Source organism: Thrips palmi, unplaced genomic scaffold (assembly GCF_012932325.1).
Source record: "Thrips palmi isolate BJ-2018 unplaced genomic scaffold, TpBJ-2018v1 HiC_scaffold_15, whole genome shotgun sequence".
Lineage (NCBI taxonomy): Eukaryota > Metazoa > Arthropoda > Insecta > Thysanoptera > Thripidae > Thrips > Thrips palmi.
In genome coordinates, this window is record NW_023144624.1 from 9,958,901 (window position 1) to 9,982,047 (window position 23,147).

The following is a 23,147-nucleotide window of genomic DNA, read 5'->3' on the forward strand; positions in this document are numbered from 1 at the left end:
GTGCCAAAAATAAATAACAAATCGAGGTAACAGTGGTGAAACAATGATTTACTTACTCTCCTTTCTTTGGGTGATGTCTCACTACATGAATGATGCGGCCTGGTGGATATAGAGGTTGGTGAACAGTGAGAGCTATGCTGGAATCGTTTGGATGGTAAGCCACTTCTCTTGCTATGTCTTTTTCCTTCTGGTACTCAACAATATTTGAGTCATCAGCACTCAGTTCAACTGCTGATGTAGGCATGGGTGCACAACCGCAACAACACACATTGCACATTATGGTTTTCCACTGAAACAAAACAAAACAAAAGTAAGAATGGGGAAAACAAGAAGAGACAAAGAAAAATTTGAATACAGTAATGCACCTTTGGGTCTTTGCTGCGCTTAATAGCATTTATGAGATCAGCACGAAGAGATTCCATCTGATGTAATCCTATTCTGGGCACAACGTCTTTACCAACCACAACAGATGTAATAAATTGTTTGGAATACTCCACTGCTGGCAGGCTGCAATCAGATTAAAAGAACCTCTGCAATCAACCATCATCAATAAATCATAACCATTGAGTAGTTTAATGTTTTACCTAAGCAAACCTCCAGGTGGGGAATAGGCAAAACATTGGAGATCGGGATATTGCTGCCTCATCATAATTGCAAGTATTGCAGCAGCTCCTGCTCCCAAGGAATGTCCAACCAGCACAAGACCGAAGTCTTGAGTGCCTCTCTCTGCACAGTGATTGAAAGCGCGGACAAGCACATTTTCACTTTCTAATTTTTCTCGGATGTAAACAGCTGCATGCACCATACCCTACAAAGGGAAAGAACAGCAACAATGAATCAGAAAGGCTTGACAGAACATTTATATTTATATTGGGTCATATTACCTTGTGACCACTCCAGTCCTCTCTTGGTGGATCCAGGGGGAGAGTCTCTGACTCGGCATTAAGATCAGTTATGACATCCTTAACAGAAAAATAAGTTGGGATAACAATAATTCAGCACAATCTACTTAAAATTGAATGACCTACAGTTCAGGACACAATATCTCACTCACCTTCATGGATAAAGTGCCGCGAATACTTATAACAACTTTCTGGCGCCCATAGTCTACAGAAACAAAGAATGGGGTCTCTCCGACATCAACATGGTATGTTGCATACACAACATCTACATCTCCATCTTCAACCATTCTTTGCAATGCAGCGTAGTTACATCGACAGCAGTTGTCTTCTACTATTATAGCAGTATCTTTTTGCCTCATACACGGAATGCAAAGACAACAGCTGCAAATAACAAAGTGGACATGAAATTATTGTTTAATACAATAAACCAAGGGTTACAATCAATCAATCAATCAATCAATCAATCAATCAATCAATCAATCAATCCAGTTTGCAGCACCCACCTTAACTTTGAACAAATATGACACAATCCGCAACCAGAATGTGTCATTAAATACATTGGCCACCCATAGGCACCAAGAGCAAAATTCATATAACGGATAACATCTTGGAAATGCTGATAATGTTGAGGATCATGCAAAGCAAAAAACCTCGTTTGTGATGTTACTGCTACTCCAGAAAGAAACTCGTATGTTTCATTCTTTCGCTGAAAAAATGAAAAACAAAATAGAATGTTAGGAGACTAAATTATGATAATGTTAGAGCACCAAATTAAGGTAATGGTACAGAAGTATTGATTTATATAGCAGCAAACTATAATACCTGAGACACAATGGACTCGCGCTCAATTTTTTGAAACTTTCTTAAGAGCACCAGGCCAGCTACTACATCAGAAGGAACAACATCAAGGTCCCGAAAAAAATCAGAAAGAAGCCTTGCAATTTCTGTAAATGAATTCTGGAAGAAGAAAAATTTAATATCTTACAACAGTGGCTCACCAAATTTAAAGGATACTTTCGCTAAAAATCTTACTCTGTTTCTATCGCTGCCCTGAATGCAGCAAAACAAAAGTCTGCATCGAGAATTCCAGCTCTCTTGATACGCTCTCATGACTTTTCTGTAATCAGGCAGATGAAGGAAAGGACATTTTAGACACAAAAATTAAAATTCCATGAATGGTCGTCATGAAAACAACAGTGGAATGGCCCAAAGCACAATTTGTGCTACTGACCTTTGCCGCCAGTTGCGGTTCCTGGAGCCCGACCTCTTGTACTGGAAGCGACTTTCCGCCTCGCGCATCGAGCGCTGGTACTTCTTCATCTTGACCCACGAGCGGCCCGCCGCGTCGTAGGAGCACCAGACAGTCAGCACCACGATCAGGAACACAATCCAGTTGCTCATCACCATGCCTGCCAATCACACGGGTCACTTCAAGTAAACAAATTCGCAAGGAAGGTGCACCAAGGCAACAACATACCCATCATGACATTTTTAGGGAGGCCCACTGGGCAGTCGTAGTAATGAAAGCCGAGCCACACGGAGCCCAGAATCAGCCAAACCAGCTCAAATACCAAAACACCTGCAAAAGAAATGGGACAGTCAGTCGAACTGCACATCTTCAAAAACAAAGTTGAAGCTGAAAAGAGAGACACGCACCGAGCCTGCAGTAGAGCTGGTATTTGATGCCGGACCGGCGTTCCACCTCCAGGATGCCGCCGCGCATGGCCGTGAAGGCCATCATGGCCTCCAGCACCACCGTCACGCCCAGGATGCAGAGGTAGCCCACCAAGTGTCGCCACAGCTGTCGCGAGCACCACACCGACTCGTGGTCCATGTCTGTCGTGGTCAACAAGGCTACCAGCGCCCCCAGCCTGCAACAAAACAACCACCGCCTTTACAAAACAAGAAGGGGGAGCCAGTATTCGAACCAAGGTCGGGAGACGCTCGTAGGGTCTCTCTCCCGCAGGAAAAAAGGGGGGAAGAGGCGGCAGTTTGCCCACGTCTCGGTAGCAGCGTGGCAGCCCGGCCAACAACACGCCTGGCAGCGTCTAGCAGGCAGGTGTGCGAGGCCTGGCGAGGCCGGGGGCGAAAGGGGGTGGGGAGGCACTGATATGTCAGACCCAGTTGCACAGCCATTCCGGGACGCGCGTCTTCCAATACAGTCCACAACACACAATCGTGCGGGAGGGGGCGGCGGCTATTTCCTTGGCACACTCTTTACACCCCAACCCCCAGCCCAGCCCAGCCCTCCTCAGTCCTCGGGGCCTAGACGCCATTTCCTGCTCTCGCCTACTTCCGCCCGCCACCCCCCGCCCTGGACAAGCCAGTGCTGGAGCGCCGGCTAGAAAGGGCCAGTGGGCCAGCACCACTTCCCCGTGGGCAACCCCATGCATCCACTTGGAATCCACCCCGCGCGTTAGAAGGCCCAAGTTTCGCTGGAACGGGCTGAGCTGCGCTGGGCTGGGCAGGGCGTCGGTGCGGTCGGCGCCCCAAACCCCTCACCTGGCTTTCCGCGGCTCCAAACTTGGGAGCGCCAAGTTGAAATCATAAAATTCATTTACCTTGAATGCAACGAAAAGACAAAACGGCCCGCCGGGGTCGGGGAAGGAGCGCGAGCAGCGAGCAGAGCGGCAACCGCCGGGAAAGCGGGAAAGGGACCCGGAGCCGGGGCAGAGCGCGACATTAAAGTTATTCCGAAAATTAAGAGGGGTTCGCGGGGCGGAGAACAGTCGCCGCCCCAGCCGGGCGCAGCGCGGCGCAGTGGCGCAGCCGGGAGGCAAAAGGGGGAGGGGCACGGCACACGTCCGCGTGCGAGCATCCCCCAGCCCAGCCTGCAGCCCAGCCCCCACACGGCAATAAAGAACACCTTCAAAATCCCTCTTTGGCGTTCCCTAAGCATTCGGCCGCACGTAATGGATGGCCGTGGCGGGCGGCCGCGGAGCCCTACACTACAGGAGCGCGAGCCGCGAGCACGCAGGCAGGGCGCCGCTCGACCGCGTCCTGGCGCCTCCCCGATCCCCGCCCCGACCGTGGGGATACCGACACATGCCGCCGCACCCACGCCACCGCCACCCCCGCGCCGCTGCAGCCGGAATTAAGAGAAATGGTCCAATCCGAGTCCATCCGGCAACCAATCACAGGTAGGGCACTTTACGAGGGGAAGGAAAGTGGACGCAGCGAGCGAGGGGCCGCGCAACCTCGCAACACCACTCTTGGAGTGGCGCGTGGCCGCGTGGCGCCCCGCAGCCCCCGCAGCGACGTCAGCCCGATAGGTTCCGAGCGCGTCAAACGACCGTCGCCTCCTCGCCGTGCAGTCACGGATCCGGACTCGCCCCTCGGCGGGGATAAAAAGAAAGGTCCCGAGCCGACTAACCGACTGGGGACTTGCCGACTTGCCACGGCCATTCATTCGGATAGGCCCCATCCTATCCAGACCGGCCCGCACAATGCTTTCCACCTTGCGACCGGCCCGGCCCGGCCCGCCCCGCCCCGCCACGTGAGCGGACGGGCAAAGAGCGCGCCACTCGGCCAGCAGCGCCAGCAGTGCTCACGTCCCCGCCAGCAGCACGCCAGCACTTCTCCTCAATGAATCGGATGAATGGGGAGGGGACGGCAGGGGAGGGCGCCGAGATGCCATTTGCTTGAGGACCGCCATTTGCCGTATCGACCCCGACTTGACGCGTCGAGCAAGGCAGTGAGCGTCCAGCAATCAGGGGTATCGCCGCGCCCTGCCTCGCCCCGACCCATCCCGCAGAGAGTCTCGCAGAGCAGAGGCTGGCCTGTGCGAGGAGGCTCATCCCATCAAGAGGCTCGACTCGCCCCCTCCAAGTCGGCGCTCGTATGAGCACTGCCAAAACCTTGGCCAAAACCCCACCAAGTGTTCGGAGCACACGCGCAAGCTACAAACTTTAAAAATGGTTTAAAAATGAAGAATAATTATACGTGGCATTTCTTAGCTCAGAATACTTGGTAAAAATACAGCATTTACTTGAGAGGCTTAGTGAGTCCCAGTCCAGTGAAGCCAGTGCAGAAAGGGGTCTCATCTCATCCAGATCCAGGCCAGAGGACTCATCCCTTCTCATGTCGGACGATGCCGGGCTGCACTGAGCCCCGGGCCCATTCTACAGCCGGCCTCCAGAGGAATGTCATTCGAGCAAAGCCAGCCGCCGCCGCGCACCGGCCATCGGTCACTCCACTACGAGGGAGGAGAGGCAGGACTGCTGGAGGACTCCTGGCGCCGCCGAGGCCCCAAACGCCATGCGGGGGCCGGGGGGAGGGGGAGGGCGAAGGCGAGCAACAGCAGAGAAACTTTGCGGCAGCTTTGCGGCCACACCGCAGCGAGTCAAAAGTTTCCCCGGGGCAGGGCAGGGCTGGGCAAGGCGACGTAGTGTATCGGGTGGGGCGTCCCGTCCGCGTCCCGTCCGCGTCAAGGCGACGACGGGCGGCACCGCGTTAGCGCCGCCGAGTCAGGCCAGACGTAACGCCCAACGCCACCGCGGGGCACCGCGGGGCCCGGCTAGCGTCTTCTTATACGAGATGCACTTGAGCACAGCCATAAATAACAGCGGCCGCCGCGCGCCGCGCCGCCAGCACCACCCTCCCGGAGCACGCCGCCGAGCCCCGGGGGATCGTTTCAACGCACGCCAGTGGCGCGGCACGACGCGACTCGACGCGGCACGACGCACGCGTGTCGGCCGGGAGGCCGCGACGTGACAGCCCCGCCGTGGCGCCGTGGGCAGGAAGACCCAGCAGGCAAGCTCGAAGGGCGCCTCGCCTCGAGAGCGAAGGCGGCCGAATGGTATCAATACACGAGGCTGGCCGGAATAGTGGCGCCGCCCCGGCCGCCCACGCCAGCGCGCTCGTCCAGCCCGTCTCTCTCGCACCGATGGGGCGTCGCGCCGCGTCGCGCGGGGGTGCGAGAGAGGCAGCGCGACGAAGCCCCGCGCGGAATCGGCCGCCAGCCGCCCGCTGGAGTTATTTTTGACAACGTGGCAACAGGGTCCAGGCTGCTGAGCCTGCGGAGCCTGCGGGGGTGGCGCTGCTCGGCCCGTAAAAAGAGAGAGAGAGAGTCGAGGCACCACGGCGTGCGGCGGGGTGGCGCGTGGCTTAGGGGTGGCTGCGGGGTGGGGGCGGAGTGTTTGTTAAGGGAGGTTGGCCCACTGGCTGCTGCAAAACGGTACAGAGTACAGCAATGCGGCCCTGCGAGGGGTGGCGGGGCTAGAGGGCCGGGCCACGGCCGAGACACCCTCCACGACCCCAAGCCCGTCCTAATCCGCCACGGCGCCGTCCGTGCGCAGGGTGCGCCGGCCACCTACACCACCCCAACCAAGCCAACCCCAGCTGCAGCGACGCTGAGACGCGGAGACGCACAGACAGGGCTGCAAGGAAGCCGCCGACAGACAGACGGACAGACGCGAAGCAGTGGCACCCTTTATCTCCCGACGACCCCCATAAAGAATGCAATAGGTCTTGCGCTACCCTGCCACCGCCGGTGCAGCGGGGCTCTGCCTCGGTGGCTCGGCGCCGCCCTACGCGCCGCCCCGCGCCACCCTCCGCGCGGAAGACGCGGGCGGACCCAGAGGGGCTCCATCCACGACCCTCGCTGCGGGGAGGCCGGGAGGCCCCCGTCGGGGAGGGCCGCGCCAGCCCCGCCATCCGCGCCCTGGGCCGCCAAACAGGGTTGCGCCGGGTTGGGGCTCATCTGTGTCACGGGGCCACGGGGCCAGGCGGCCCTGGCGGCGGATCAGCCCTCGCCGCGAGCCCCGTCTTCCTTTGCCTGCAAAGCCCACCGCCAAGCCGCCAAGCGTCAGGCGTGGCGGTCCGGGCAGGACTCCGTCAGCACACAGCGCAGCCAGCGCTCACATTTGCGGTTGTGCTGCCGCCACCGCCGCCCGCATGTGTGTGTGTGTGTGTGCGTGAGTGGGTGTGTTTCCGCTTCGGTTTGGACAGCTGCGCGCTGCGGTGCCGCTGCTGGCCGGTATGTCACTGTGTGTGTGTGTGTGTGTGTGTGTGAGCGCGCGGCCAGGGTGCTAAATACGCGGCGGACGACATGACTCACATTCGCAAGCTTTGTGTGCCCGCCATAATAATGCCAGCGCAGCCAGCCAGCCAGCCAGCCGCATCACCGCGGCCACTGCCGCTTTCCGCTTCTTTTGCTTCAGACCGTAATAAGCGGGCAAGATAGGCGAAAGCCGCAACACTGCTGCGGTGCGACAACCCCCGACTGATCCACCCTCCGTCCGTTTGTTCCCTTGTTTTTGTTTTTTGCTTTTTTGCAGTGTGCACATTCCGACACGCTGTTTCCTCCGGTTTCCTCCCTCCCGCTACGGCGCGCCACGGCGGCCCCGGACGTGAGCGCCACGCTCCAGGCAGGATGATGTGCTGCACTGTCCGAAGAAAGGGGAGAAAGAGGCAGAGAGAAAGAGAAAGATAAAGAGAACGCGTCGGAGGTTTAGCTAGCCCTTTGCGAATCCAAAAGGGCCTCCTAGAGAGACACTTACGCGCCGGGCCGCCGCGCGCCGCAGCGCCCTGAAAACCTGAAGCGCTTTTCGCAGTCCAGCAACGAAGCACCATGTAAAGAGGGCCCCAGACGGAACGGATTAAACAGAATGAGGGAGAAGGGAGGAAAGGGAGGGGGCAGAATATTCCAGCGCCAACAACAAGCGCCAAACCATGGCAGCCATGGCCGAGCCAGCCGAGCCAGGGCGCGGGCCGTGCCAAGTCGAGCAGGCCGTCGTGCGCAGCAGCGCCAGGCCTTCCAAAATTCATGCAACACACTGCGCGCCGCGTCGCGCCGCGCCCCAACAAGGACCCCGTCAAGGGCCTCGACACGCTCCAGCAGTTCCAGTGGGCCCGCCCGCACCACGGCATCCACGCACGCAAACCGATTCCAAACAATACCTTTGCCCGCTGAGCCGCAGCCCGCCGTTTTGCAAAACGAGATTGCGCCGCGCCTCGCCTCGCCGCGCCCAACGGGGCGGACGGAACAGGGGGGCTCGCTCGGGCGGGGCGGGGCGGCCCGATTCGATTCGACGACCAAAACGCAGCGTGGCCCAGTAGCAGCAGCAGCAGCAGCGCGGGGACTAGACTCACAGGCCCGAGCCTCGTCGCGCACGCGCACCAGCGCAACAAAAATGCATTTCCTGCCAAGTCTGGCCAGAGGCACTTCCTTCTTGGGTCCAATATTTTCAGCTCATCATTTTTTCTGCAAAGAGCATTTTCCTTCCGAAAGCATTCCAAAAAGCTGGCGGGTGTTCGACATCATCGGCTAAAAACCTATTATCGGGCGGGCCGGGCGCGGCGGCCCGCGTGCTCCGATTGCTGGCTGTTGGCACTGCGCCCTCGCCGCCACAGCGCCGACACCGCATCGCGCGGCATGCAACATTCATACCGAACCCCGAAGCGGCGAAGCCGACCCGACCTACAGGCCGGGAACGCGGCAGCGCCAGCAGCGCGGCAACGCCAATACGAGCAGCATTCCGCGCCGGCTCGCCGGCTGGGCCAAGCCGAGGACCCATAGGGCCCGTAGGGTCCGAGGGTGGGCTGCCCACCCCAGCCTGCGCCGCCACCGCCGCCTCACACCTGCGGCGCCCGGGCCGCGTCCCGCAACCCCGCAACCCGCCAAGGCCAGAATCACGCGCCCGTCCACGTCCACACCCACCCCGCACAGTGGGCCAGAAGCGCGGCCAGAAGCCGGTGGAGGCGGCCAAAACTCTAGACGCGTTTTGAGCTCCAGAGTCGCTAAATGGGACCCGAACCGAACGTGTGACCCCACCAATGGATAGCTCTCCGAAAGAGGAATCCATTGGTGGGGTCGCACGTTCGGTTCGAGTCCTGTTTAGCGACTCTGGAGCTAAAAACGCGTCTAGAGTTTTGGCCGCCTCCACCGGTCTTCTGACCCACTGTGCCCCGCCACCCTCGGCCACCCTCGGGCCGGCCTCCACGGGCCGACGCGTGCGGGGCTGCGGGGCCGTAAACCGACTCTAACTTTCGTTAATTTGAATACTTGGCGCGGGGCGGGGCGGCGTGGCGGCGCGCAGTGCAGCGAGGCGCCGAGGCGCCAGCCCCCCGCGGCCGCCAAATGACGCCCCTCATGGCGTGCGCGGCGTGCATGGCGTGCCCGAGCGGGACGTGCAGGCGTGCCGCGCGTGCGTGCGCCGGGTCCGAGTCACGCGCGCCGCAAATGGCGGGGCGGCTCCGTCCGTCCGGCCTCGCCGACGCCGAGGCCGACGCCGAGGTCGACGCCGAGGTCGCCCTTGCAGCCACGCCGTCCCCTTCCAGCGAAACCCTCTCCCCGCGTCCTGCATCGCCCCGTGCATCGCCCAGCTCAACAAGATGTGGCCGTCGCGTGTAGCGTCCGCGGACAGCCCTCCGACCACTCCATCACCACGCCGAGGATCGGGGGCCCGACGGGCCGCCCGGCCGCGGGGCACCGAAGTCGGCTTATCGGCCATGAGGCGGGGCGGGGCGAGGACCAGACAGGCGTCGTGTTTACGTGCCAGGGGCAGTTTACAAAATCAGCACGGGGCTGCGGTGGCCGCAGTAGCGGTGGCCGCGTCCCGGCAGCAAAACAGTGGAATGCAGGGTCGGTCCGCCCTACACAGCCCTGCCCGGCCCTGCCTCGCACACACACACAGACACAGCCACCCACACCGACACGCCGCAATGGGCGGCAGCGCATCAGCCCCCGCAAGCACGCACGGACACGTAGAGGCACAATGGGGCGGAAGGCGGCTGGCGGAAGGGGTTGCGGGGCTGGCGCCATGGCGCGCCATCGAGGGAAAGGCCGACTGCCGGGCGACGATAAGCCAAGCAGCGCGGCAGCACCACGGACGATGGCCGATGGCGCCCATGTGCTCGCATTGCCGCGCCGCGGGCGCTTCAAGCAAGACGAGGCGCCCGCATCGCGCTCGATCGCGCCGCCTCGGGCCGGGCCGCAGCGGGCACGAGCGGAGCGCCCGGCAGGTATGCAACCCGGATGCGCGCGTGTTTGACGGGCCGGCCTAGCCTGCGCCTTGCTGCCGCCTTAACTGCTGCAGCGCCAAACCGCCCCGATGCCAACCCGACGCAACCCGAAGGCGGATGACGTAATCGGTCCGGCCGACGGCCTCCTCATCCCTCAGCCCGGACCCGAGACGAGAGGCCCGAAAGCAGCGCGCACTGGCGGCGGCGCAGAAGCGAGTATTTATCTTGGAGAGCACTTGTGTGAAAGGCACTGCGCGAGGCTAGATGGTTCGGGACCCGAGCGTAACCCGAGCGAGCGCGGGAGGACCCGAACTGGCCGAAACGACTGACCGAACCCGAAGTCGTGGTGTTTGCTCATTTTATGTATTTCTTTAACTCTAGAGGTAAAAACAATGTTACCATGGGCATTTTATAAAATGTAAGGGCCGCATAAGTGTTTTTTTTAACAATTTGACAATATGTTGGAAAAAGAAAACAACAAACAACTCTTGCATCAAGTGAATTATGTGAACTGTATTACTCAACTTATTTTCCAAACCTTTTTAAATATTTGGATAAAAATTAAAAGATAGAACAGAATATTTTTGTTTAGCTTTTTTAAATTAGTCGAACCAATTTTTTTCTCAAACTTGCTAAAACAAGACTCCGTCAATGCAAGTGCCGAAAGTTTGCAGAGACGCAGAGACTTAAAATTCTTCGGACCAGACCTTGAGGTCAAAAAGTCAGTCGCAAGAGACATTTTAGCTTAACGCTAAAATGAAATGATAGCTCAAGGTGAGGTGTGGGAAAAAAACAGCTATTAACACAAAATAAAAAACAATTCGTATTAGTTGTCCATTGAATCCTGTACTAAAGAAGTTGCGAGTATGACTAATGTATTGTAGAACATCTAACATGCACAAACAAAATTTGAAGAAAGTTGTAAGCTTCCAGTTGTCGTAATCTCTCATCGATTAGTTTAAGAGATTCCGCGCAACAGTTATGGTCAGGTCTAGTCTTCGACCTGATAATTTATCTCTCTTTTTCTTCCGAAGTTTCTTAGATAGTTGTCAACAGAATTAAGAAGCGAAAATGATGCACTTGTTCACATTTTGGAACAAAAAAAGAAATATTAGGCCAGTAAATGTCACCATTTTTGTTGACTTATGGCAATTTTTCCCCATCGTATATTTTTAAAATATTTTTTCCAAAATTAGTTTTGAGTTTGTGGACATCCTTTCTTCTTTTCCCCAAGCAATATGAGTGACTTAGTGACTTTAGTTGCATGATCAGAATAATTGAATTTCATATGGCACCTTCGGCTTTGGCTTCGGGCCGAGTCGGGGCCTTCGGCTTGCCTTCTGCTTCGGGTCTCCGTTCGGTTCGGCACCTCCTAGCCTCTCGCATGGCACCTTTCACACAAGTGCTCTCCAAGATGAATACTCGCGGCGCAGAAGGCAACAACCAAAACTTTGCCGCAAATCGGGCGGCCACCAAAGCGCCCTGCCGCCGCCGCCGCCTCAGCTCTGGCTCGCTCTAGCGGCCTCCGGGCTCCGGGCCGCCCCCGGATATTGAGTCGCATCGGGCAACACGAGAGTGCGTGAGGCGGGGTGGGACAAGGAGCCAGGAAGGGCGAGGCGTGGCGTGGCGCTGGCATGGCGTCGCCGGCCGGGGTCTTGGAGGCAATCTGGGCCTCGGAAACAAATCAGTCGGGCGCTGTCAGTCACACCGAGCTCGGGGGCCGGGGCGGGGCGGGGCGCTCCGGGCGGTGGCGCGGCCATCAAGGCACGGAGGCATCAAGGCACCGAGGCAGCCTCTCCCGGCGCGACATCAAGCGCGCCTCACTTCTCACTCGCAGCGCAGCGGCGCCATCCCGCGGCCAGGCGCAAATCTCTTTTTCATGGCACTCTACATTTAAACCACCCCCCGCTCTGGCGCTCTCTCTCACTCCTTCCCTTCCCTGGCGTTCCGGTCGCCGCGCCGCGCTCGCAGAAAGAAGACGGCCGCCCCACCCCGGCCCGCGGCACCACCGCGGAGGCGCAACTTTTAGAAGGGATGACAGGCAACGAAGCGGCGCCGCGGTTGCGGCGGTCGGGCCGGCAACCGCCAGGGAGAGAGAGAGGCGGAGAGAAGCCAACCGCAGCGCGCCGTGGAACATGACAGGAAAGGGGGTGGAAGACGGCGACCATCGGCAAGGCGAGAGGCGCGCCGAGCAAAAACACGGCCAGGCCGCCGTGAGTGGCTCGACGCCGACGTGCACGCCACCCACGCCGTGCCGTGCCGAGCCGCAAGTCTGTATAATGCAGATGCGCCGTGACAGTGGCGCGGCCCGCGCACGCAGCACGCACGGAGGGAGGCACAATGTAGGTCAGTTCTAACAGCCAGTTCCGAGGCGGACCGTGCCGGGCGGGCCGGCGCTCTCCACGGACACACTCGTCTCTCCGTCTGTCTCGCTCTCAATTGGCCCGCGGGGGATAAATCACGTGCTCCCAGACCCAACAGGGGAAAAGAAAGGGAGGAAAAAAAAGCATTCGACAATTCCCACCGCCCTCCAAACACCGGGGGCAGAAAAAGGAAGGACGGGACAGTCGTCGGCCGCCGTCTGTCGCCTCGCGGCGTCACGGCCCCGCGGCCACGGGGGAGGCGGCAAAAGTTGCGGGAAATGGCCCGCGCCGCCCCCAGCCGCCCCGCGCCGCCCCCGCCCCGGGCTGATCGCCGTCTTGTTTGGGCCGCTCGAGTACGTCACTGGACAGGGGAAGAAGAAGAAACACCGCGGGGGCGGCGAGGCGGCGACGACTCCCGCAGACGCTCTGTTTCTGCGGCACGGCGGGGCGCGAAGAGCGCCACCGGGGGATCTCTGCAAAGGTCACGAGTCACTCCACCGCCGCCAGCCCCGCCAGCCCCGCCAGCCGGTCACAAGGAACCTCTATCCCGCGAGGAATTACAGCGGCAGAATTTAAGTGGGCCACACCTCGCGGGAAGAAAAGGCCGGGGAGAGGAGGGGGGGGGGGCAATCCCCTGCCTGCCTGGAGGCCCATTCCCCTTCCGGCCGATTTGCCGCTTTGACGGCGCGGCCCGCCTAGCCCGCCCGGCCCGGCCCAGCCACACGCGTGCGCGCGCACAAGCAGATGATCCTCTCGCTAACCACGCCGGGGGCGGGGCGCGCGGGCGGGGCAGGGCGGGGCGGTGGCCCGTCGACCCGGGGCATGCAAAGCACGCCGCGCCCCAATCCCCTGCTCGCCCTGCTCGCTCGCTTGTTTTTTCCCGCCGCGTCTCGCTCCAGGCCGCCCCGCCCCGCAATCCCCTACCTCTCTCTAAGCTGAGCCCCCGGCCCCGCTGCAGCGCGCCGAAGAGGCAGCGACACGCCCCGCCAAGGTCGACACGGCGGGGCGGCCCGCCCCGAGTCGCCGCGTCTCTGCGGTCAGCCCGGGGAAAGCACATGTAGCGCGGAGAGTGCGGGAGGGACTACACTCGAGCCGCACTGGTCGTCGTGGTGGAGGTCATCACGGCGGAGGCCGTAGAGGCCATCATGGAGGTCGCGGGGGTCCGCGTTGAGGTAACAGTCAAGGTCGCCGTGGACGCCGAGCCGTCGTCCAGTCCAGTGACGCAGGCTGCGCCGGTCGGTCCGCTCGCCGCCCATTGCCGCCGTACGCGCATCACGCACAATCACGTGACGTCATTCCGGCAGCCAGACATGCCGCCGGCGCCCAATTGGAGCGGGGCGGTCGTCAGCACGGCGTCGGCGGTGACCGCGGCGACGCGACGCGGCCCAGGGCCCGGCCGTTCCCACGGTTGGACTGCGCTGCGCGGGCTGAAACGCAGCGCAGTCGGTCGGGGTCACACTCGCAACGCGCACTCAGCGCAGCGCAGCGCCACCTCCGACGGAAAGGAACCGGTCTTGTCTTATCACGCGTCCGCTTGCTCGCCGGGCACCTGTCCAGCTCCGCGTCGTCCGGTACGTAAAGCTGCAGGCGCTGCGAGCGGCGCTCAGACACACCGACTGGACTGCAAGGCCGTCGGTGCAGCCCGAGGCGCGGCGCGGCGGGGCGGCGGGAAGTCGCACGACCTTGACGAAAAAATGGCAGGGGAAAAACGGGGCGAATAAAAAAAGAAGCGCGAGACAAAAAGGGAAAAAGCCTCAGCGTCGCACACCGCACCACGACACTGCCGCACGCGACCGCGCCGCATTCCAGCGCACTAAGCGCGAAAGCGCCAAGGCAGCGACACTCGACACGAGGGCCGTCATTGGCACCTCCATCGTGCCATCGTGGTGGCGGTGGAAGGGGAGGGGGGGGGGGGAGGGGGCGCTACACGCAAGGCCGCGCACCGACCGCCCCCGCATTCCGCCGTGTGCTGCATAGTCGTCCCGGAACTGGCCCAGTGGTCTGCTTCCGAACGGCGCCTCGTCACTCTCTCTCTCCCTCCCGCACCGCCACGGACACCTCCCCTACGAGTGCGAGAGAGACAGAGCGACAAAAGCACTGTTGGGAAGCGGACCGCGTGCCACTGCCACTTTGCACCTCGCCGATAACCACGAGGACGCGCGGGCCCGCCAGTAGACTGATTCCGAGAGTCGTTTTCGTCGCTCTCTCTCTCGCACCCATGCGGGACACCGTGAGAGCGCGAGAGAGACAGAGCGACGAAAACGACTCTCGGAATCAGCCCTGCGGCCCGGCCGATCCCATTTCCCTCAACCTCCCACGGGTCGTCCACGTCGGCCACGTCGTCGAACGAGGAATGTTTCTGCGCGGAAAGTCCCACGCCGGACGCGCAGTCGTGCAGTCGGCATCCCGACGCGCCATTTCATTCTCGCACGCCGCACAATCATTTTATTATGGCCAGACTGACCCTAATAGAAAGATGAAGCGACAGCCTGGAAGGGGGCCGAAGGGAGCCGAAGGGGGAGGGGCAGAGCTGCTCTGGCGGCCCGATCCGAGCCAAGTGGTGGTAGCGCGGCGCGGCGCGAGGCGCGAGCGGCCAGCGGATGCAGTGCAGAGCGGAGGGCGTGTGTGCGCACAGCGCACAGCCCGGCACAGCCGCACACAGCGGGCAGAGCAAGCAGGCCAGCACACGCCCAATCACCCCCTCTCCCTCCACTTCCGGCCTCCGCGTTAAACAGAGGCAAACGTCATGAGAAATTCACGTGGCGGGGCCTGGCCTGGCCTACCCGCGACACGCGACCCCGAGGGCCATCACGGTGGGGGTCACGCTGTCGGCCGAGTGAGGCGAGCGGCGTATCCGCCAAGCCGCCGCGTCGGGGCAGGGCCGGCAGGGCGCGCCTCAACGCAAAGACCCTCCGGGGGATCCTCCTGTGTGCCTTTGCCCCCCAGCTTTGCCTTCCTCGGACCTCCACCGCCACTGCAGGCTGCACTCGGCGCACCGACTCCAGAGCCCTACAGCAGACGGATTCCGAGAGCCGTTCTCGTCGCCCCGTCTCTCTCGCACCTAAACGGGCCGCCCCACGAGTGCGAGAGAGACAGAGCGACGAAAGCGACTCTCGGAATCGGTCTGCAGCGTGCCGGCCGGGGTCAATATTGACCTCGCCCCAGCACGCGGCAGCACGCCCTTCCCCCTTCCCGCTGCCGCCTCTCTGACCGGAACAGAGTCACGGAGAGGCCGTATCCGCTGTCAACTGCGGAAACACGTCGGCAGCAGAGCACCGCCACTGCCAACAGTCAACCGCCAAAAACGTCAATACTCTTAAAACCTTACGAAGTATTTTGAGCATACATATAACAAACTAAAATACTTTGTTATACGAAGAAATAGTTCGTAAATCACGAAGTATTTTCTTTGCCAAAATGCTCAAAATACTTTGTTGTGCAAACTACGTTTCTTTGTAAGGCCCAAATTAGTTTGGAAGGTTTTCTCAGTGAACGTCTACGAGATACCGAAAAACCGTTAATGGAACTTTCGTTCTGTCTCATTCGTTTGAACGAGAATCGACTACCCGAGCGCCTAACGAAGCCTCGATCGGCCTCGACCCTCGTCGAAACGAATGTGACAAAGTGTTCGAAACGAGCGAGCGAGACACGATTCTCATTCAAACGAATGTGACAATCACGTCGCTGTAATGAGTGTGTAAAGTGTATGCGCGCGCCCCGGTTGGAACACGGCGACCCAGAGGTCAGAGGGCGGCTGGCCGCGCCGCAACGCAACGCGAACGCGGGACGATGGCCCAAAAACCTAGGCTCCCTTTTCCCTTTCCCGGCGAAGCGGCGCCGTCAAATCAATACAACCTGTCCGTCCGGCCGGCGGCGCGCCAGCCTCTAGGCCAGCCGGCAGGCCGTCAGCGCGTCAGCGGAGTCAACGCCACCCTCGCGGGGCGCGGGGCCGCGGGGCACGGACACACCTGCAGACACAATTAGGGCACCTCCCGCCGCACCGCCTGCTTCCTGCCCGTTTCCGATATGATTTACGACTCGCGTGGAGGGCGCAGGCACGCCGGCCCGCGCCGGCCCTGCAGGGCCGTGTCCATATTTCACGTGTAGTGCTCCGGCTTGCGGATTTCGGCGCGGTCCACGGGGTGGGACGCGGGACGGGCGGTTGCCGCATTGGCGAGGGGCGACGGGGGAGCGGCGAACGCGGCCAACGGGGCCACAGGGTCAATCCCCAGCCCGGTCCGTCAGTCCAGCTGTCGCCGGCAACCCCAAGGCAGCGGGTTCGAGTACCGGCCGGGCCGGCGGCAGCGGCGGGGAAGCGTGCGTGCGCGCATGCAAGATGCAGGGCGCCGCAGGCACGGCATGCCGCGCGCCACGACAGGTGGGGGCGCAGGCCGCGCAGGGCAGGGCGCGGAAACGGGGTCAGGCCCCAGTGCCGTCCGGCTAAATAATTAAGAGCGCGGCATGACAAATTACGCAGCCGCAGGGCCGCGCTGTCACATCGGGCGACCGTTGCCGCGCGCTGCCGCGCTGCGTCAGCCAAAGCGAGCGGAACACCATTTCGCGCACACGTTGTTCGAACGGTGATGAATCGTGCGGCGGGCAAAAGGGGGAGGGGGGACAAAGAGCCCCGCGCCCCGCGGTGTCCGGCCGCGCCGCCCCCGACGCCGCCCCGCCGCCTCGCCCACGCGCCCTATTTCGGGGCCCCGCCCACGGCGCCACGCCACTGGAACTCCAATTCGAACGCAGGTGGCACTTCGACACCGACACGCCAGCGAGTGGTCCGAATTAGCAGAGGCGGGGGCGGGGCGCCCCTGCGGCAACGACATGCACCCTCCCCGCGGAGCAGCGCGGTGGGGTTGGGGAGTCGGGGGGCAAAGGTCACAGGGAGGCTGCCGGTCCTGCCCGGGACCCCCGAAAAGACTAGCGAATAGACCGCTCCCCCCACCCCACGCGGCCCAGCCGGGCCCAGCGCGCCGCCGGGGGGCTCCAGCGGGGGGAGTCTAGTGGTCCACGCCGCGACGCCGCCACGCCGCGGGGGTAGAGTCGGGTCGGGTCGTCGTCCATGGGGCAGCCCTCGGCCGCCCTCGGCCAGGGCGGCCCTCGCACACCCTGACACTCGTCGCCCTCAAAGTTAAAGCGCAGCTCCTCTTGCCGCCAGGGCACGGCGCGGCAGGGCACGGCACGGAGGAGAGGACGAGACGGCGCCATGTCGGACCGACCCGACCCAACGACCCGACCCGAGCCACGCGATTAGCCTTTTAATCAGGCGGGCCAGCAGTGCCAGCAGCAGCGTCGGCGGCGGCCACACGTCGGGGCAGTGGGGCCTGCGGGGGTGGATGGACGGACCGTCCACGTCGAGACCGGAACTGCCGGAGCCCGTCAGCCCCGGCAGTTCCGGTGCGGCGGTGTAGGCGCCACGCCTCAGGCCCAGGGATGCCTGCCAGCCCACCCAGTCCAAACTAACCCGGCCGGCGCACCAGTGGAGCGGACGGCCGCAGACACGCCGGTCGGCCAGTCTGGCTGGGGCAGCCACGGCAGGGCAGCCAGGCCACGGCAGATTGGATTAATGCCGGTCATTTCGGCAGCCAGCAGACGACAGCCCGATGCCCGGCTGGAATGGCAATGCCGGGGCAACGCCAGCCAAGGGGGTTGCAAGCGAGGCAGGCGGCAAGCCCGGCGAGGCAATGCCTGGCAATGCCTGGCAAGGACTCGGCGGGGCGGGGCGGGGCGGGAGGGCGCGGCGCCACCCAATCGATAAGGGGAGGGGGAGGGGAGGGCGGGGCGCGGCAAGGAAGCGGTCACCTCGCCTCACCGCACTCCGCGCCAGCCACCCTTCGGTTAAGGACCGTAGGTCACAGACCCTTAGCACGTCATGCACACAACGCCATGCCGGCGACAAATATTAGACCGGCGAGGCGGCGGCCCTGCCATGGCCCTGCCGCATGGCCCTGCCAAACCGAACAACGCCGACGACGCCAAGGCGGCCAGGCGCGGCCAGACCCGGACAGGCGCCTCGGAATGCGATTGCGGCGTCCCCATCGGCACGGCTGGCACGTCCTGGAGCTGGAACGCCACAACAACCCCGCGGAGCAGGCCAGCAGACCAGCGCCTCGCCGCCGCATCGCCCCCGCCGTCCGGCACGTCGCCGGCGAGGCGGTCCAGGACGGCGACCCAGCCACCAGACCACTCAGTGATAATAACCACACGGAGTGTGGAGGAACTCTAACCAGCGCGGCATGGCGTGCACGGCGGCCGAGTGTTTGCCAGCCGACCGGCTATTTTCATTCATGGCGGAGGAGTGCGCGTTGCCGGCGTGGCCGGCGTCGCCCCGGGCGGCCCTTCCAAGCCGTCCGAGCGCACCAATCCGCCCCGCGTCCGAGCCTCGGCCCGAAACTCGGTCCGAGCCCCCCGCCCCCCGTCATCCTGACAGGCTACTGATCCTGCCCGGCTTTCAATGCGTCAGTCAGTCACTCACTGGGCCGTCAGGCCGTCACGAGGTCGCGGTGGCGGTGGCGGCCCCGCGGGGGCAGGCGGCTGATTCCGCATATCGGCGTGCCCGTTCTGCCTCTCTCGCACAGACAGCGAGGCAGACGAGGACGAAAAGCTGTTCGGAATCGGCCCTCTGCTGGGAAGGGGAAGGGAGGGGCATCGGATCCGGTTCGGCCGGCCACCGCGCGGAGAACCGGCAGACGTCGACGACCCCGCGGTCCCGTGGAGGTGGAGCGGGGCGCCAAATCCAATCGGGGTGGAAATGGATTTCAAAAACCAAAAAAAGGCGCGCACCTCACGCGTCCGGCAGAGAAGCGACCGGAAATGGGGCGCGGTTTGTTTCCGGCGGAAGCTGGAAGCTGCAGCCAATCAGGGCCGCGGACCAGAGGGCCAGACCTGGCCAGACGGCGCGAATACCGGTCGAGGGCTCTGCCTGGGCCGGGGCCTCGCCTCGGCCGGTCTAGTCGGCACTGCTTGGTGCTTCGCCTCGCATTGTGCAGAGAGCGACTACAGCGACCCCCCTTCCCGCATTCCTGGCGAGGCTTCAACGCGCTCACATTCTAAATTAACCGCCCCCTCGCTCTCCGATTGTCGAAGAGCCTTTCAGACTTTCGACGTGCCTGGCCGGCGCCATCGGCAGCACGGGGGGCTTGACGAGCAACTCGCCCCGGCAGCCCGGCAGGCGTCGTACTTGACCAGGGCACTTGAGCGACCTTCCGGTGTGGCGCGTGCGTGGATACGGCGGGGCGCGCGTCCGAGTGCCTCCCACCGGCCAGGAGGCGCTGGAGGTGCCCCGCCCGTTCGCGAACCTGTTTCGCGCAGGAAATCGACGTGTCATCAGACGAGATGAACCTCGCGGCCTGCTGTGCCACGCCTCGCCGCTAGCCGCGCCGGCAACAGTGTTCTGTCCACACAGCATGCGGGCCACGACAGACTTCCCTCGGCCGCGCGTGTCTGACCGCGTCACCGCGTAGCCGCGTCCACTGTCAATAGAACGGGCTGTTGGAGAGTGCTGCGGTAGCGGGCAGCGTCAACTGCAGGCAGGCCGGCCGCCATCCTGACTCGGAAATCACTCGACTCCGGCTCCGCACCTCCCTCGAGGCGCCCCCGGAAGACAGATCAATTTCCACCGCGAGCGTCGCGCGGCCGGCCTGGCCCTTCCTTTTCCTCCTCTCGCTATCTTGCCAGTGTAGTGGTCGTCCTGGGCCCTGGGCCCTGGGCCGCCGTGGGCCGCCCCGTCACGGCCCGGCCTGATAAGGCGCACGACCGAGGCGCTCGCCACGTCGTCGAGGCCGTCGCGCTCCAGAGGGCCAGTGACGCAGTGTGATGGCCGCCGGGACGGCCAGCGAGACGGCCTCCAAGACGACCAGCCAGACGGCCGTTCCCGCCGAAGCACCGCGGCGCCGCGGCACCGAGCCGGCGAGGACGGTCATACGGACGAAACGGCGAGCGTCGCGGCAGCGCCGGACGACGCTCTGCAGCAGGTGCACCTGCCCCACCGGCACCACGGCCTGCCGCACCTTGCCGCGCCTACCGCGCCGATAGAAGGCCCCGGCGGCGCCCTGCCTGGCCCTGCCTGGCCCTGCCTGGCCCTGCCTGGCCCTGCTCCGCGGCCCGTGGGCGTAAACTCCGCGTTGCGGCACAGCTGACGCGGTGGCGCGGGTCGGGGTTGGATTGCCTGCATCCCGGAGTGCTCCTCGAAAGCCTCAAAAGCCCACTCCCCTCGGCCCGCCTCGGCCGGGAGCGGAGCGGAGAGGTCCCTGGAGGCCCGACGGCGGCGGCCTCGCGGCCCAAGATAGCAGCCATCAGATTCGAATCGACCATCATTCGCTACCAAATTCTGGCATCGTAACTTACGGTTGCAGATCGGCCGGCCTCGGGCAGGCCGCGGCAGACCCCAGTCTCCAGAAGTCTCCAGGGGGAGGGAGCGGCAGGGTGCACGCTGCCGCACTGTACGAACGTGCGGCTGAAGCTACGGCTTACTGCCCATGGGGCGCTAGCGAGGCGGACTTCGGGAGCAGTGCGGGCGGGGGCGGGGTGGTACAGGGCAGCGGGTAGCAGGACACCATTCCGCCTGTTCCGAGCGATAAGTCCCGGAGCCGCCGGGGCATGGGCGTCGCACATGGTACCGCTTCTCGCAATGTTGCCGACACAGCATCGTTAGGCTCCAATCACGATGAATCACACACGCGAGGCAGCCGGCGTTATCGCCTCTCGGAACGAGACGAGACGAGACGCCCCGACGCCGAGTCAGCGAGCAAGGCGTCGTGACCCGGCCGCGCTGTGGCCGCGCGGCCGCCCCCACGCTCCGGCAGAAGCAATGCGTTCTCGACGTGCACACGAGTCCCAGTCAATAAGCCCTCCAAGACCCACAAATCCCAGCTGAGCCATACCATCCGATACAACCTGGACCCAATTTTTCTCCTCTTTAGGTACCCACTCTTGAGAACCGATGTCAATTTAAGCTCAAAATAGGAAACGGCTCGGCGGTCGAGCGAACACGCCCCTCTCCGGGGAAGTGCCCAGGCAGGGGCGGCACAGGCGCGTATGAACGTCAAAAAAGTTGGGGCGTCGGTGTATTGCATGTTGCCTACCTCGCAGGGGATTAGCCCGGGGCAGCTCCAAAAACTGGGGGGTCAGCTGACCCTCTGACCCGGTGCCTAATACGCCGCTGGGGCGGCACCAGGGCGTCACCTCGTCCGGAAGCACGACGACAGCCTGCCGAGGAAGTACTCACCATGCCAGGTGCACGACGCACAGGATGGCCGCGGGGACCACCAGGTCGTCGCTGCCGACGCTCCATCGCCGCCGGAAGATGACCAAGCCAGGCATGGCACGGTGGTGAGGGTGAGGGTCAAGACGTCGCGGTCACTGCGTCACCAGGCGTCACCAGTGCCCATGACGGCTGCACCACTGCCCTGCACCAACAAAGCCCACAAAACCAATCAGACAAGAGAGATTGATGCACGCGAAGAAGACTCTCAACGGACGTTTCGTTTTGACAGGACCGACCGCGCGCGCCTGCTAGACTGCCGAACTACTGGCCCTTAGCCCTGGGCGCTTGGCGCCCCCCGTTGGCCAGACAGCCACACTTTGTTTTTTGGAAAGCGGGATGATGGTGGATTATCAGCTGATGCTCGATAACCCTCAGGCACCCTCGAGCCACGGGCAGCCTCGGGCTGCTGCTGGCGTGCAACGCCGCGCGAAACAGGATCACCCGCGAGGCGCGCGAGGGGAAGGGGGGGTATTGCTGCCCCAACAACCTCAGCCCCCCCCCCAACCTTTTTTCCGAGACACCCCGCCCAGGCTGCCCCTGGTTCGTCTAGCAGACGACGCAGTTCGAGAACATGCGGCGGTGCAAGTGAAGCAGTGTGTCATGCACCATCATGCAGGACTACGGGCTCACTGGCCGGAGTGGCGGAGAGGCCGGCACCCCATTGAGTCGAGTCACTGAGTCACTCCTCCGCTCTTGCAGCTCGCTTGAGGTCGGTCTCGTCTCGCCTGGCCGCGGACGGCTTGAACTGGGTTACCTGTCCTGCTTCAGCGTGCTTCAGCGTTCTAGAAGTGCCCCAGCCGCGCGACTGCGGAGTCCGAGTCCGAGTCGCCCTGCCAGGTGTACAGCGGGTCGCCGAGACAAGTTACATCCTTGGTGGTGAACGCGCAGCACCACTTAGTTTGGGGCTTGAGCAGCCCCAGGCTGCACGCGGCGAACAGTGACAGGGCCGCCAGACACAGCACAATGGCCACCGTCAACACACAACACAGCCAGCGCAACTTCTGCGAGACCAGGCAAGCACATAAACAACACATATACACGGCCGTGAACGGAGCGGGGCTCCAGCCAACAATGTGGAAAAAAGGAAGCTGAATCGGCAAACGAAAACCAGGACTACAAGAGGTCCGTCTACTGATGCATGGCACTAGTTCTACGAGAGACTGCTACGACGCTAAGAGGGTAAATCAACTCGAAAAGTCCTCTTACACCCTTGCCCCTGCCCCTGGGTTTCACACACGCTCCCTCGGCCAACGGATCGTCATGAACACGCGTCCTACTCGCGACGCCAACTGGCGGCAACTGGGCACGCAAAGCAAAAGCAAAAGCCGACAGCGGTGCCGAGCCGGGCTGAGCCGAGCCGAGAGCAGCTCCGCTCGCTCCGCTCCGTTCCCCGTTCCGTTGCCGGGGCCGCGTTGGGAACAAACCTGCGCTGTCGTCTCCCTCTCCCTCGCGCGCGGCACCCTATCAATGGGAGCGACGGAGAGCGGGGCGGCCGGGAGGGCCGCGGAGAATGCGCTGGGCTGCCAAGAAGAAAGGGGAGGGAGGGTGAAGCGGCTCGGCACGGCTCGGCTCAGCTCGGACGCTCAGTTACGATCCCTCTCAGAGTCAGCGCCCATGGACAGGGGCAGGCAGGGAAGTTAGGGAAGTGACTGT

The 23,147-nt window shown here is 62.5% G+C and overlaps 1 protein-coding gene across 6 annotated transcripts in view; it reads right to left on the minus strand.

Moving 5' to 3' along the window:
* The window catches only part of LOC117641782 (sn1-specific diacylglycerol lipase alpha), a 32,630-nt gene extending 9,601 nt beyond the window's left edge, over window positions 1-23,029 (minus strand). Inside the window, exons 1-14 of one of the 6 annotated variants that reach the window (XM_034379407.1) lie at window positions 22,919-23,013; window positions 22,249-22,495; window positions 21,456-21,636; window positions 2,559-2,773; window positions 2,380-2,481; window positions 2,134-2,311; window positions 1,935-2,019; window positions 1,725-1,859; window positions 1,406-1,608; window positions 1,055-1,283; window positions 885-962; window positions 585-808; window positions 366-507; window positions 57-289 (exon numbers count right to left, since the gene is read on the minus strand). In XM_034379407.1, coding sequence (XP_034235298.1) covers window positions 57-289; window positions 366-507; window positions 585-808; window positions 885-962; window positions 1,055-1,283; window positions 1,406-1,608; window positions 1,725-1,859; window positions 1,935-2,019; window positions 2,134-2,311; window positions 2,380-2,481; window positions 2,559-2,773; window positions 21,456-21,550 — 1,919 coding nt within the window. In that variant the 5' untranslated portion in view covers window positions 21,551-21,636; window positions 22,249-22,495; window positions 22,919-23,013. Of the gene's footprint in view, window positions 1-56; window positions 290-365; window positions 508-584; window positions 809-884; window positions 963-1,054; window positions 1,284-1,405; window positions 1,609-1,724; window positions 1,860-1,934; window positions 2,020-2,133; window positions 2,312-2,379; window positions 2,482-2,558; window positions 2,774-21,455; window positions 21,637-22,248; window positions 22,879-22,918 lie in introns of those variants that run through there. The other 5 variants (XM_034379406.1, XR_004587501.1, XM_034379408.1 and 2 more) reach the window with 5 other exon arrangements.
* Window positions 23,030-23,147: the final 118 nt, after the last annotated feature.